Raw genomic sequence first — 15,289 nt, 5'->3', positions numbered from 1 at the left:
GGTGTCCCACAGCACAGTGCCTCAGACCAAGGAACCCATTTCACAGCGAAGAGGCACAACAGGCTTTCGATCACAGGGTGAACTGGTCCTGCCCCATCACCCGTAATTAATCAGCATGATAGAATGATGGAGTGGCCTGCTGAAGGCTCAGGAAGGCACCATCTGGGGAACAACCCTTTGTGGGGGTGCTGGTATAAAAATAGACACGTAGACCAGTGGAATAGAATAGAGAACCCAGAAATAAAGTCAAATATGTACAGCTAATTGGGCTTTGATGAAGCACAAAAACGTAAATCAGGGGGGCTAGGTACAGTGGCTCACACCAATAATCCCAGCACTTTGGGTAGCCAAAGTAGGCAGATGCCTGGGCAACACGGCAAAACTCTGTCTCTACAAAAAGTACAAAATTAGCCACGTACGGTGGCGCATGCCTGTAGTCCCAGCTACTTGGGAGGCTAAGGTGGGAGGATCGCTTGAGCCCAGGAGGTTGAGGCTGCAGTGGGCTGAGACTGTGCCACTGCATTCCAGCCTGGGTGACAGAGTGAGACCCTGTCTTAAAAAATAAACAAATAAATAAATTGGGGAAGGACACCTTGTTCAATAAATGGTGTTGAGTAACTGGCAAGCCACATGTAGAAGAACGAAATTGGTTCCCCGTGTCTCACCTTATACAAAAATCAACTCAAGACGGATTAAAGACTTAAATCTAAGGCCTGAAACCATAAAAATTCCAGAAGATAACATCGGAAAAACTCTTCTGGACATTGGCTTAAGCAAAGAATTCATGATTAAGACCCCAAAAGCAAATGCTACAAAAACAAAAACAAATCAATGGGACCTGAGTAAACTAAAAAGTTTCTGCATAGCAAAAAAACGAATCAGCAGAGTAAACAGACAGCCCATGGAGTGGGAGAAAACATTCTCAAACTGTGCATCAGTTCCTAGAGGATAAACAAAGACTAGTGTCCAGAATCAAGGAATTCAAACAAATCAGCAAGAAAGGAACAATCCCATCAAGGAAAAGTCAGCAAAGCACATCAATAGACGTTTCTCAAAAAAAGGTGTAAAACAGCCCAAACACATATGACAAAATGCTCAATATCACTAATCATCAGGGAAATGCAAATCAAAACCACAATGAAACACCACCTTACTTCCGTAAGAATGGCCATAATTAAAATGTCAAAATACAATAGATGTGGCCAGCTGTGGTGGCTTATGCCTCTGATTCCAGCACTTTGGGAGGCTGAGGCAGGGGGATCACCTGAGATCAGGAGTTTGAGACCAGCCTGGCCAACATGGTGAAACCATGTCTCTACTAAAAATACAAACGTTAACTGGGCATGGTGTCAGTCACCTGTAGTCCCAGCTATTTGGGAGGCTGAGGCAGGAGAATCACTTGAACCTGGAAGGCAGAGGTTGCAGTGAGTCGAGATCGTGCCTCTGCACTCCAGCCTGGGCGACAGAGTAAGGCTCCTTCTCAAACATACACACACACACACACACACACACACACACACACACACACACACAGATGTTGGCATAGATGAGGTGAAAAGGGAAAAACAGTTTTACATTACTGGCAGGAATGTAAATTTGTACAACCACTATGAAAAACAGTATGGAATTTGACCCAGCAATCTCATTACTGGGTATATATCCAAAGGATTACAACTTGTTCTACTATAAGGACTCATGCACACGAATGTTCATTGCAGCACTGTTTACAATAGCAAAGACCTGGAACCAACCCAAATGCCCATCAATGATAGACTGGACTGGGGAAATGTGGCACATATACACCATGGAATATTATGCAGCCATCAAAAATGATGAGTTCGTGTCCTTTGTAGGGACATGGATGAACCTGGAGAACATCATTCTCAGCAAACTGACACAAGAACAGAAAATGAAATACCGCATGTTCTCACTCATAGGCGGGTGATGAACAATGAGAACACATGGACACAGTGAGGGAATCATCACACACTGGGGTCTGTTGGGGGGAAATAGGGGAGGGACAGCAGGGAGTGGGGAGTTGGGAAGAGATAGCGTGGGGAGAAATGCCAGATATAGGTGAAGGGGAGGAAGGCAGCAAATCACACTGCCACGTGTGTACCTATGCAACTATCTTGCATGTTCTTCACATGTACCCCAAAACCTAAAATGCAATTAAAAAAAGAAAAAGAAAAAGAGTATGGAGATTCCTTTATTTTTAAAAAAAGTAGAAACATGATTATATCCAGCAATCACACTAGTGGGTGTCTATCCAAAGGAAAAGAAATCATTCTATTAAAAAAGACATATGCACATGCATGTTTATAGGAGCACAATTTGCAATTGCAAAGATATGAAACCAACCTAAGTGCCCATCAACCAACAAGTGGATAAAGAAAATGCGGGATATATTCACCATGGAGTACTACTCAGCCATCGAAAGGAATGAAATCGTGTCTTTTGCATCACTTGGATGGAGCTGGAGGGCATCATTCTAAGTGGAGTAACTCAGGAATGGAAAACTCATTTCTAAGTGGGAGCTAAGCTATGAGGACACAAAGGCTTGAGCGTGCTACAAGGGAATCTGGGGACTTGGGAAGGATGGGAGGTGGAGCAAGGAATGAAAGGCTACATACGGGGGACAGTTACACTGCTTGGGTGACAGGTGCATTAATATCTCAGAAATCACCACTAGATAACTTATCCATGTAACCAAAACCCAACTGTACCTCAAAAACTATTGAAAATATAGAACATGTTTTAAAAAGGAAGAGAACAGTACATAATTTTTTTCAAAAACAGTATGTCTTGGCAAGTCCATCTCCCCCACCTGACATCTTGAGACAAAGTTGTTTTTCCTTTTTGTTCTCAGTACGAAGAACAGCGCACAGCACATAGTCATGAACGTCTGGCCTAAATCACAGTGAAATCAGTGAAAGGAAGTCTAGCTTCTAGTCCCAGCACTCACGCCAACTTCTCAGACACTGAAAAACTCTGGCCAAGGCACTTCTCCGAGCTTCAGTTTACCCTTCTGGTAAATAGGGACAATGTTCCTGTTCCCTTAGTCTGTGAGGATCAATCCAGAGAGAAATGGGATTAGTCCTTTGGTGTGGCGGGAAGTGTAAGCACACTGAAGTTTGACATCAGCACCGGCCAGCACAGTGGCTCACGCCCGTAAGCAGAGGTGGGTGGATCACTTGAGGCCAGGAGTTCAAGATCAACCTGGCCAACACAGAAACCCCTCTCTATTAAAAATACAAAACTTGGCCGGGCGCGGTGGCTCACGCCTGTAATCCCAGCACTTTGGGAAGCCGAGGCTGGTAGATCACGAGGTCAAGAGATCGAGACCATCCTGGTCAACATGGTGAAACCCTGTCTGTACTAAAAATACAAAAAAATCAGCTGGGCATGGTGGTGGCACGTGCCTGTAATCCCAGCTACTCAGGAGGCTGAGGCAGGAGAATTGCCTGAACCCAGGAGGCGGAGTTTGCGGTGAGCCAAGATCACGCCATTGCACTCCAGCCTGGGTAACAAGAGCGAAACTCCGTCTCAAAAAAAAAAAAAAATTAGCCAGTTGTGATCCCAGCTACTCGGGAGACTGAGGCACAAGAATCCCTTGAACCTGGAAGGCGGAAGTTGCAGGGAGCTGAGATTGTGCCATTGCAGTCCAGCCTGAGCGACAGAGCTAGATTCTGTCTCAAACAGACAAACAGAAGACACCAGCACTGATGTTATTAACAACATCAGCGTTGATACTAGTGATGAGCTGCTGAGTTGGAGGAATTCTCCTTCCTTCCTCCACGATTGCCTGGTTTTGACCTAACTCCGCTCCGTTATCTGCTGAATGATGTAAGCAGATTTCTTTTTTAATTTTTAAAAAATAGAGATGGGTTCTCACTATGTTGCCCAGGCTGAGCATGCACTCCTGGGCTCAAGCAATCCTCTCGGCTGAGCCTCCCAAAGTACTGGGATTACGGGCGCGAGCCACCATGCCCAGACTCATAGATTTCATATGTCCTCAGAAACTCCTTCCAGAAGTCTGACCCACGTCCTTCATGTTGCAACCCTGCCCCCTCCCTTCCTCATGCCCCCTCAAAGCATAATCTGTAAGCACCTTGCGTGACTTATCCCTGAGAGTAACATCCCCATTCCTGCTGCAGAACAGGCCAAGAGGCAGAGGGGGAGATTTTCCAGAGAGAAAGAAATATAAGCCAAGAGAGATGAGAGAGAAAGAGCAAGGAGGGGAGAGAGAGAAAGGGAAGTTCTAGTTTGAGGTGAGGGAGCAGAGAAAGAATCTGGAGGGATGGAGGTCAGAGAGCAGTAAGGACTTTCTAACACCTAAACACAGAGTGACACAGATACCCCCCACCGCTATCTACAGCTGCACGGCTTCCGGGGGCGGGACCATTGTCTTAAGGCTTTCCATGACGTGGGTCCTTTGCCAGAACGAAGGCTGTGGGTAAGGCGACATTTCCTGCCCCCAGGGCCAGGGCCTGGGGAGAGATGATGAGTTGCTGAGTGTGCACCCCTTTCCGGAGCACACACATACACTCCCTGCTCTGGGGTCCCTTGTCGGGGGACCCCCATGGAGCTCCCCCTGGCCCAGATATGTCCCCGAGGTAAGTGTGAAGTTGGAGGATATGGGTGGGAGGGGGCACCAAGACCCCCACCCCCTTGCCCTGTCTCCAGGGCTGGAACTCCCACTTCAGGGATGAGGGGTCCCACCCTAAGCCAGAGCTGGCAAGGCTCTTCAGCACCACAGCTCTGCCTGGGGCTGGCTCCATGCTCACTCATCCCTGAGGATAAAGGTGACAGGGTTTGTTGAGTGCTTCCCAGAGAGGAGAGAGGAGGGAGCAGGAGGATGAAGGCAGGAGGCGGCAAAATATCATGGACCAGAAGAGGGGCCTGACCTGAAGCGATCTGCCTCCCTGACCATCCAAAGGCCAGCCTGGTTCCCCGGCTTTCCTTCTAGGCACCTAGTGTCCCTGACAGCCTCCTCTAGCAGCATTAGCCCCCACCCCCCACCCCCACCTCCATGCCACCTTGGCTCCTTATCCTCGTGCCTGAGAAACTCCCCTGCTGCCCTCCTGCAGTTTTCCTGTCTTTAAGACTGTCCCAGCCCTCCAGGTCCCCTGAGCCTTGGGGGACTGGTGGTCAGGCTGAGATAGACACAGTCCATCTCTGAGAAACCCTGGCAGCCCTCTTTGCGCTCACAGTGAGTCACAAAGTCCCCATCCCAACCTTAGGTACCTTCCAGCCCACGGACATGACTCGCAGGAGCTGCCAGCGCCTGGCCTACACTGCGGTGAGCGGAAACCTGGGGCAGCAGGGGGGTGCAGGGCCCTCTTCTCTCCCACCCTCCCATGGGTAAGGACTTGCAGATGGACAAAGGCCACCCCGAGAGAATGCAGGAATGATCGGGGTCTGCCAACAGCCTGGGGCACAGAGGGAGAGAATGAAAATGGAGAGTACCTCCTTCATGCACTGAGTTTCCCACTCACCCCCTGGATGCTCCTAGGCCCTCCGGCAGCTCAGGCTGAGTCCGCAGATGACCAGGGTTCAGTGCATGGAGTCCCAGAAGCAGCCATCGGCACTCTGTGTCAGAGGCCTTCATTTGCCCAGTGCATTCTACATTCCCATCTCAGCCCTCCTATCCCACCCCGTCAAGAACTTTCCCTTCGAATTAGCTCAGTCCCTCATATTGTGGAATAAGCCCCTCCCTTATTCTGGCCTCTTGGGTGACTTCTTGCATCATGTCCCTTCATCCTCAAGGCCAAGGAATGGCTCTGTCCATCTGGAAGGCCATGCTGCCTTTCCCACCCCTCCTAGAGCCCAGCATGACAGCTCACTGCTGCTGGATTAAAAGCCCTCAAGACCCAGATGGCAGAGGAGAATCTCTGGAAGCCACAACAGCTGGAGCTGACAAAGGGTTTTATGTTAGACTTTAGGAAGGGCTTTCTGGGCAATTATACCCTAAAATAGGCAGGAAAGCCTGGATATGAGGAAGAGAAGGTGGCACGTGGCTCAAAATCAGGAGAAAGCCTGCACATCGTGCTGCTTCCCTCTCCTTGAACTCTCCCCCAATCCAGGCATCTCCCCAGGCCCCAGAGGCTGCCTCCATCCCAGAGAATGCTGAGAGGGCAGAGGAGGTGCCTGGGAAAGGAAGCCTGTCCCTGCAGGCCGAGATCAGGGCTTGGTTCCAGAAGACCCAGGCCCACTGGCTCCTGCAGCATGGGGCAGCCCCTGCCTGGTTCCATGGCTTCATCACCCGGAGGTGAGTCACCGAGGAGGAAATCAGCCCAGACAGGAGCAGGGCAAGTCTGGGGTCTGGGTCCTGCCACTCGCCACGAATAGATGAAGGCTCCCACTCCCACTAGTGTGGAGTAGATGGAGGCACCCACTGCAGGCTGCCACTCCCAGAGTTTCCCAGGCCTTTCACGGAGGCATTTCTCCAGGGGAGATCATTGGAGAGGCTCCAATCCAGCCCGCTCTGTGCCTCAGTTTCCCCTCTCTAGGCTCCATTATCCTCCTGTCCCTAAGGCCTCGAATGCTGGTATTTTCCAGCTCTCTCTCCCTCCAGACTTACTCCATCTTTACCTCCCAGGCCTCTCTTCTTCTACCCTTGCAGATCCTCCCTCCTGCATTTCTCAGCCTCATTTCTCTCCTATCTCTTTGTTCACTCTCCTCAGTTCAGCTTTGACTTCTGAAATCTGGAAGTCCGACTACTATCCCATCCCTGTTGCTGCAGTAGCAGCCCCTGCAGGCTGCCCTTCCAGGATGAGGCTAGAGGAGGATGCGGGGGTCGCCTGAATGGGACCCCTGGCCCCTGTCCACACCCAGTCCCTGCAGCGGAAGAGCAGCGCCCACATGTTCTCTCTCCCCATCTCAATCCTAGTCCTCCTCTAGCCACCCCAGCATGCTCGCTTGCGGGTAGGGGTTCCTCGTGAGAGCTGGGGAGACAGAGGCGAGGCTGGAAGTGTCAGAGCAGGGTTCGGCCCCCTCTCTCTGTCACCCACAGGGAGTCAGAGAGGCTGCTGGAACCCAAGGCTCAGGGATGTTACTTGGTGCGGTTTAGCGAGAGCGCGGTGACCTTCGTGCTGACTTACAGGTGAGGGGCGAGGTCACCCAGCGGGGCTCCGGCTTGTCGGAGGGGCGGGGCTTGGGGCTGATCCCGGGAGGAGCCGGGCTCTCAGCTCAGTCCCCGGGCTGCTGAGGTGGGGTCACGCCTCGCGCTAGTGGCCGTGGCAGAGGAGAGGGAGACAGTCTGATCCCTAACGGCGCCCTCCAGGAGCCGGACTTGCTGCCGCCACTTCCTGCTGGCCCAGCTCCGGGACGGGCGCCACGTGGTGCTGGGCGAGGACAGCGCCCACGCGCGGCTGCAGGACCTGCTGCGGCACTACACGGCGCACCCGCTCAGCCCCTACGGGGAGACGCTCACCGAGCCCCTTGCCCGCCAGGTACGCGCCCCAGACCCTGACCCGAGAGCCCAGGGTCTCAGGCCAGCGCCCCTCCCACCCAGAGCCCAGGCGCAGGACGCGGCACCAGGCACTTTCTCATGCTGAAACACCACCGGCCATGCCTCACTTACGCGGGCACCTTCATCTTCGTGGGAGGCCCTTCGAGAAACATGAATGCTGGTGGGGGGCGGGGACGTCCTTGAGAGGCCAGCCCAGCCACACGGAGACAGAGGGGCAAGGAGAGAGCAGGGGCACACACGGTCATTTGGGGTTTTGTGTATGTTTTGTTCTCTCTCTGTTGCGCAGGCTGGAGTGCAGTGCCATGATCGCTGCTCCCTGCAACCTCCGCCTCCCGGGTTCAAGTGATTCTCCTGCCTCAGCCTCCAGAGTAGCTGGGATTACAGGCGTGAGCCACAGCGCCCAGCCTAGTCATTTGTTTTTTTAATGTAAGAGATATTTACAGAGTACTTAGGCCCTACCAAGTGCTGGCAGGCCCTGAGAATAGACCCATGAACAAGACAGACAGGTGGGTCTCAAACTCACAAAGCTTACTTTCCAGCAGCAAAAACGGACAAGTAATAGAATTCCAGTGTAGAGAGTGTGATTCAAGAGGAAACCCAGGGTACCATTTAGCCTAGCAGGCAGTGGTGCACGAGTCCAGGCAGTGCTGAGGGGCCATTCTGGGCACTGGGAAAACGGCAAGGAACAAAACTGAGTGGGTTGGAAGGACAAGACGATGCAGGGAAAGGAGTCAGGAGCCTGAACTAGGGTGCTGGCCATGTGCGTGGAGAAAAGTACACAGATGTGAACAGCAGACAGTGGAAGGAGCAGGACTTGTGTATGATTTCATGTCGGGAGGCAGGTGGAGGCCTCAAGGCTGACTCCTAAGATGCTATTTTGGCAGCAGGGTGGAGATGTCACTCTTTATTCAGGAAGGACATACTGAGAGAGGAGGGGGTTAGGGCAGGGAAAATAATTCTTTGGATTCCACAGTATACCTGCAGTACACCTCCCGATGGAGAAGTGCACTTGGTGGATAGCAGGAGCACGAGAAAAGCCCTGTGACCTTAGCCTAGAGTGGCAGTGGGTATGGGCACAGCATTCATGGACCAAGGGCTAACGGACGCTGAGCTAAAAGCACACCCTCTGTGAGACAGAACCATCCCACATGGGGATCCTCTCTCCTGAGGTGGTCTCTGCCCTTAAAAATTTTAGCTTATGGCCTGGTGGTGGCTCATGCCTGTAATCCCAGCACTTTGGGAGGCTGAGGCAGGTGGATCACCTGAGGTCGGGAATTCAAGACCAGCCTAACCAACATGGAGAAAGCCTGTCTCTACTGAAAAATACAAAAATTAGCCGGGTGTGGTGGCAGGCCCCTGTAATCCCAGCTACTTGGGAGGCTGAGGCAGAAGAATTGCTTGGACCTGGGAGGCAGAGGTTGCAGTGAGCCGAGATCTCGACACTGCACTCCAGCCTAGACGACAGAGTGAGACTTGGTCTCAAAAAAAAGAAAATCATTTATAACTCCATAAATTAACCAGCATGCATAAATAAACACAAGCACAGCTGTCATAGAGATTGGTCCCCATGCCAATAACTTTTCAGCTAAAGACGTGTAAGGCCTACAGTGTAAAGGATAGCTAGGAAAAAGAAAAAAAAAAAAAGACATGTGAAGCCATGTTGCATTTTCACAACCACAGGCACAAATGGAATCTGGCCTGGCCCTGCGTTCCAGATGCAATTAAGTTTAATGCAGCCAAGTGTGGTGGCTCACCCCTGTAATCCTGCAACAATGGAAGGCTGAGGTGGGAGGGTCACTTGAGCCCAGGAGTTCAAGACCAAGCCTGGGCAGCATAATGAGACCTCATTGCTATAAAAAATGAAAACACAGGCCGGGCGCGGTGGCTCAAGCCTGTAATCCCAGCACTTTGGGAGGCCAAAGCAGGTGGATCACGAGGTCAAGAGATCAAGACCATCCTGGTCAACATGGTGAAACCCCGTCTCTACTAAAAATACAAAAAAATTAGCTGGGCGTGGTGGTGCGTGCCTGTAGTCCCAGCTACTCAGGAGGCTGAGGCAGGAGAATTGCCTGAACCTAGGAGGCGGAGGTCGCGGTGAACCGAGATCGCACCATTGCACTCCAGCCTGGGTAACAAGAGCGAAACTCCGTCTCAAAAAAAAAAAAAAATGAAAACACAATTAGCTGGTGTGGCAGCACGTATCTGTAGTCCCTGCTATTTGGGAGGCTGAGGCGAGAGGATGGCTTGAGCCCAGGAGGTCAAGGCTGCAGTGAGCTGAGACTGCACTTCAGCCTGGACAACGGAGTAAGACTCTATCTTAAAAAAGAACAAGTTTAACGCTAGATATGGCCTGTGACCAGACCAAACTGCCTCCACCCACACCAGGGTCTCCTCGCCATCTCCATCCCCAATTCCTCATCCAGAAAACTCAGCCCAGGCCAAATTTCTGTGCCCATCCCACCCCTATCCTCCACTTAGACCTGATGATTTTGTTCTCCTGATCACCTCCTCCTCCCCAATGTCTCCCCCCAAGTCCCTCAGACCTCCTTCTTTCCCAGCAGACTCCTGAGCCTTCAGGACTTTCCCTGAGGACCAAAGAATCAGACACTGGAAGCAAAAGCCAGGACCCAAACCCCCAGTACAGCCCGATCATCAAGCAGGGGCAGGCCCCAATCCTGATGCAGAAAGAGGGGGTTGGGGAGAAAGAGGTATTGGGCTGAAGGGGCTGAGGAAAGGGGAGGAGAGGCCTGCGGGGGGGGGGGGGGGGGTGCAGGCAGCAGGGAGGAGGAGGGGCTTAGCAGGGCAGAGGCTCAGCTGAGAGTTAGGCTAGGGCTTTAATCCTGCTGGGGTGTTAACCCTGCCTCCCTCGCTCCACTCTTCCCTGGCCTTACCTCTCCTAGCCCTCCCACCCACTCAGGCCCAAGCCTCCCATCCCCGCCAAACCTCAGCTGCCCGCAGAACTCTACACAAGCCCTGCTCCACGCCGCTGCCTGGCCTCACCCCCCAGGCCCCCCAACCCTATCTACAACGAGCCTGATGAACCGATAGCCTTCTACGCCATGGGCCGGGGCAGCCCCGGGGAAGCCCCCAGCAACATCTATGTGGAGGTGGAAGATGAGGGCCTGCCCGCCACCCTTGGGCACCCTGTCCTACGGAAAAGTCGGTCCAGGCCTGTCCCAGGAGGCCAGGTAATGGGTGTGCCAGGAAAGGTGGGTGCAAGAAGGTCTCCCTGCAGGTAGATCGGAGAAGGGAAAGAAGGTGTTGGGAGTGGATGCCCAGGTCAGGGTGAAGAACAGAGGTGTGAGGTGATGTGGGAAGGACAGAATGATCAGGTGCCAGCCTCCTTTCTCCAGGCCCAGAGACTCCCCCGTCTTCTCCCCAGAGTCACTCAGACCTCATCTTTGTCAAGCCCCCATGTCCTCCTGCCTCACAGAGAAAACAGAGGCCCCCGGGCAGGATTCCCCTCAGCCCCCCGCATTGAGACTTTTTTGATCTGCACCCATCTTGTCCTGCAGGCCCTCTTCAGACGCACCTGGGGCTGACCCCACCCCATGCCTCTCTGGCTCTCTCCCGTGGCCTTCATGGTCCTGTTGTCCTGGAGGAAAAGAGCACTTGGGGTCCCTTATATCATCTCAGTGAGCTCCCGGGAGGGGGACTCTGCTCTCCCAGCCTCCTTCTGTGTACTCCCCATCTCCCTCTTCCTTCTCCCCACCCCTAAGTCTTCTTGCCTACCCTTCAAGTCAGTATCTCATGGCATGGATTAGCCCCAGCAGCCATCCCACCCTCTTCCTCAGCCTCTGCGGCTCTCCCGAAGCCCTTCCCCAGCCTCCCTCCTCAGACCTTTCCCAGGCTCCCCCTCAGCATGAGCCTGCTGGCGCTCACCCACACCCCTGCCGACACCTGCTGTCCTAGAGCTGACGTCCCTGTCCATGTCTCCATCCAAACTTCTCTCCAAGCTTCTGGTCAGGTCCCCCAGCGTCCCACGATCCCTCAGACTCAACACAGCCAACACTGCTCTCACCCTTGCCCTGCCAACAGCTCCTTCCCATGTTCCCTATCCTGACTGATAACTCCCAGCCACCCAGCTATCCAAGCCAGAATCCCAGGGCTCCCTCAGCACTGCTCCCTCTTAGCTCCCCACAGAAGCCACTGGTTCCTGCTGGATCTCTTCCTAAGTATATTTTTCCTTTCCTCAGTTCCAGCCCCCATCATTGGGGTCTGGCTTTGTCACCCAGGCTGGAGTGCAGTGGCACAATCAGAGCTCACTGCAAACTTAAACTCCTGGGTGCAAGTGATCCTACCACCTCACCTGAGATTCACAGGCTCGAGCCACCTCACCCGGCTCCCAAGAGCTTCTTTTTTTTATGGAGTCTTGCTTTGTCACTCAGGCTGGAGTGCGGTGGTGCAACCTCCGCTCACTGCAACCTCCGCCTCCCAGGTTCAAGTGCCTCAGCCTTCCAAGTGGCTCCTTCTGTGTATGCCCACCACCATGCTCAGCTAATTTTTGTATTTTTAGAGAGACAGAGTTTCACCATATTGGCCAGACTGGTCTTGAACTCCTGACCTCATGATCCACCCACCTCGGTCTCCCAAAGTGCTAGGATTACAGGCGTGAGCCACTGAACCTGGCCCCAAGAAAAAGCTTCTTCACTAGTTTCCTAACCACTATTCTTGCCACTTCTGATTAATTCTGCATCAGAGAAGCTAGGATGGTCTTGCTGAAGCAGCTGCCTGGCCCATGATGCACTCTGGACTTGGATGAGGGGATCCCACCTCCAAAGCCTTACCACCAGCTGCTCTCATTCTCCTAGAACGATTCACATCTCTCTAAACTCACCAAGTAGTTTCAAGCCTCCTGGGATTTGCAACCACCAGTATCTCTGCCTGTAGCAACTTCCTGCAAGCTCATCCTCTTGTTGCCTGGCAACTTTCTAATCATCAAAGCTTCAGGACCAGCTTTCCCTTCTCAGAGGCCACAGAGGCCAACCCCTGTGCTTTACAGACACCTGCCATGCCTCTGATCACCTGACACACCCATCTCTTCCCATCTCCTTCTCTCTGTCCCTTCCCCAGCTTAGAGTGTGAGCTCCCTGAAGTCAGGAGCTGAGACTTACTCATCTGTTTCCAAAGCACCCAGCCCAGAGCCTGGCACAGAGCATGTGCTCAGGAGACGTTTGTTGAATGAATGAGAGGAGTTTAGACATCCTCTCTGGAAGCCAAAGTCTGTTATGTGTTGAGACTGTAGGTACACCTAGGAGGCAGAGGGTAGAGGGTGTGACCTTGGACTGTCTGTCCTTTTCTCTGCAGAATACAGGTGGCTCCCAGCTGCGTTCTGAGATCTCTGCGATTGGGCAAGGCCCTCCCCTGCCTCACCAGCCCCCACTCGCCTGGAGACACACCCTCCCCTACAATCTTTCTAGACAGGTGCTTCAGGACAGAGGACAGGCATGGCTCCCTCTCGGGCCTCCTCAGTAGGCGGTAAGTCAGCTTGGGGAGGATAACTTGGGAGTATCAGGTCCATAGACCTTCACACACACCTGGCACCCTTCTCAGGAAATGTGGATGGAACAAAGCATAGGTGATCAAAGCTGGAAAGGACCTCAGCCATCATCTATTGCAAGGATGGCAAAGAGGTGTCATCTTGCATGCCAACTCCAATCCATTGGTCGTGGCTGCCTAGAGTGCTGCATTGGAAAGGATGTTAAGGTCATATCTGAACTCAGCAGAAAAAAGCACATGATTGATTAGTGATGTCTGCCACGGGTAGGGGCGGGAGGATGAGCAGCATTACATTTGCCCTCACTGATCAAGTCCAACCCCCTCACTGTGCAGAAAAGAAACATAGCCCGAGAGGGACAGTGACTCAGCCTCTGAGGTCAAGGACTGGAATCCAGGCTTCCTGATTCCCTGTTGAGTGCTCTGCTCCTTACCACATATCCACAAACTCCAGTCCACAGGAAACATCAGAGATTTTCTCAAATAGGAAGTCTGGCCGCTTTCCAGAGTTCTGCTACACGGAGGCCTGGGTGCTGGGTCCCCTCCTCTGGATCCCAGCTTAATTCTGTCCCCCTGGGCCAGGCGCGATGTCTCACACCTGTAATCCCAGCACTTTGGGAGGCCGAGGTGGGTGGATCACGAGGTCAACAGATCGAGACCATCCTGGTCAACATGGTGAAACCCCTGGTCAACATGGTGAAACCCCATCTCTACTAGAAATACAAAAAATTAGCTGGGCATGGTGGCGCATGCCTGTAATTCCAGCTACTCAGGAGGCTGAGGCAGGAGAATTGCTTGAACCCAGGAGGCGGAGGTTGCGGTGAGCCGAGATCCCACCATTGCACTCCAGCCTGGGTAACAAGAGCAAAACTCGGTCTCAAAAAAAAAAAAAAAAAAAACTCTGTCCCCCTGACAGGTCTGGCCTGACCCCCACCAAAGAAGCCTGGAGGTCGGAGAAGCAAATGTGGAGTCTGCTCCCTCCTGAGATCCCAAGAATCCAGTGGCTCAGTGCTTGGTGATCCTCTGGAAGTGTGCGAGGAGGGCCCTGCTGGCTCCCACTGTCCTGGCTTCTCCTCCTGGAGTCTAATTTCCTTGGCCCTCTGAGCCTTTGGGTCTGGGCCCTGGTCCAATGCTGCTGTTGTCTGAGGAATGGTTTGGTGAGAACAGATGTTAGAACTTGTTTGTTGATTCTTGTCTGGCTAATAAATCATCACCAACTGCCTCCCCCTACAGGGATTCAAGTCCTCCAGGCTCCTTCTGTCTCTGTCTCTGACTTTCTCTCTCTCATACTGTGGAAAGCATGTGGTTGAACTGCCATTGCAGTGAAGGTGGAGGGGCTTGAGGGCTGACAGACACCAAGGCCAGGGACACAGACCTCTGCAAAGTATTCCTTCTCTGGCTGGGATGGTTGAGTAGGCAGCCAGGGACAAAGGGTGGCTGCACCACGTAAGACATAAAGAAAGAGGGGCAGAGAGGTGAGCAGTTGAGAGACAGGCCCTTCACCTCCTCTGCAACCCTCTCTGCTATGTACAGGACTGGGAGAAGGAAGATGTGTGTGTGAGCCCTCAGAGGACAGGAATCCCCTTGGAACTGGCTCTAGAACTCTCATCTAGCCTCTTGGGCTTAGGCCCTTTGCCTCAATTAGGACCCCATTCTCTCCCCTATCCCTCTTCCTTCCCCATTCTCTGCCCAGACCCAGCCTCCTGTCCTCGTGCAAAGCTCTACACTCTGGGGCTCTGGCGTGTGCCCTAGGTCGTACTTTTGTCTCAGACTGGGGACTTTTTTTTTTTTTTAGACAGGGTCTTGCTCTGTCACCCAGGCTGGAGTGTAGTGGCACAATCATAGATCACTGCAGCCTTGAACTCCTGGGCTCAGGGATCCTCCTGTTTTAGCCTCCCAAGTTGCTGGGACTATAGGTGTGCACCACCATGCCCGGCTAATTTAAAAACAAACTTTTTTAGCTGGGCACGGTGGCTCATGCCTGTAATCCCAGCACTTTGGGAGGAGGATCACCTGAGGTCAGGAGTTCGAAACCAGCCTGGCCACGATGGTGAAACCCCATCTCTACTAAAAACACAAAAATCAGCCAGGCATGGCGGTACATGCCTGTAATCCTAGCTACTCAGGAGGCTGAGACAGGAGAATTACTTGAACTCAGGAAGCGGAGGTTGCAGTGAGCCAAGATCGTACCATTGTATTCCAGCCTGGGTAACAGAACAAGACTCCATCTCAGGGAAAAAAAATTGTAGAGACAGGGTCTCACTACGTTGCCAGAGCTGGTCTCAAACTCCTGGTCTCAAGTTATATATTCCCATGGCA

At 52.7% G+C, this 15,289-nt stretch overlaps 1 protein-coding gene across 1 annotated transcript; it reads left to right on the top strand.

The window, feature by feature from the left end:
- Positions 1-4,437: 4,437 nt before the first annotated feature.
- Positions 4,438-14,214, top strand: SH2D2A (SH2 domain containing 2A). Its single transcript, XM_054247502.2, has 9 exons — positions 4,438-4,616; positions 5,244-5,302; positions 6,087-6,271; positions 7,016-7,105; positions 7,286-7,454; positions 10,036-10,182; positions 10,375-10,662; positions 12,782-12,952; positions 13,887-14,214. Exons 1-8 carry the CDS (start codon positions 4,583-4,585, stop codon positions 12,947-12,949), a joined length of 1,140 nt encoding a protein of 379 aa, XP_054103477.1. The 5' UTR covers positions 4,438-4,582; the 3' UTR covers positions 12,950-12,952; positions 13,887-14,214.
- The last annotated feature ends 1,075 nt before the right edge of the window (positions 14,215-15,289 follow it).

The sequence above is a fragment of the Callithrix jacchus genome, chromosome 18 (genome assembly GCF_049354715.1).
Source record: "Callithrix jacchus isolate 240 chromosome 18, calJac240_pri, whole genome shotgun sequence".
Taxonomy (NCBI): Eukaryota; Metazoa; Chordata; class Mammalia; order Primates; family Cebidae; genus Callithrix; species Callithrix jacchus.
Note: the sequence above shows the minus strand (reverse complement) of the source record. Positions and strands in the feature narration are given on the sequence as shown.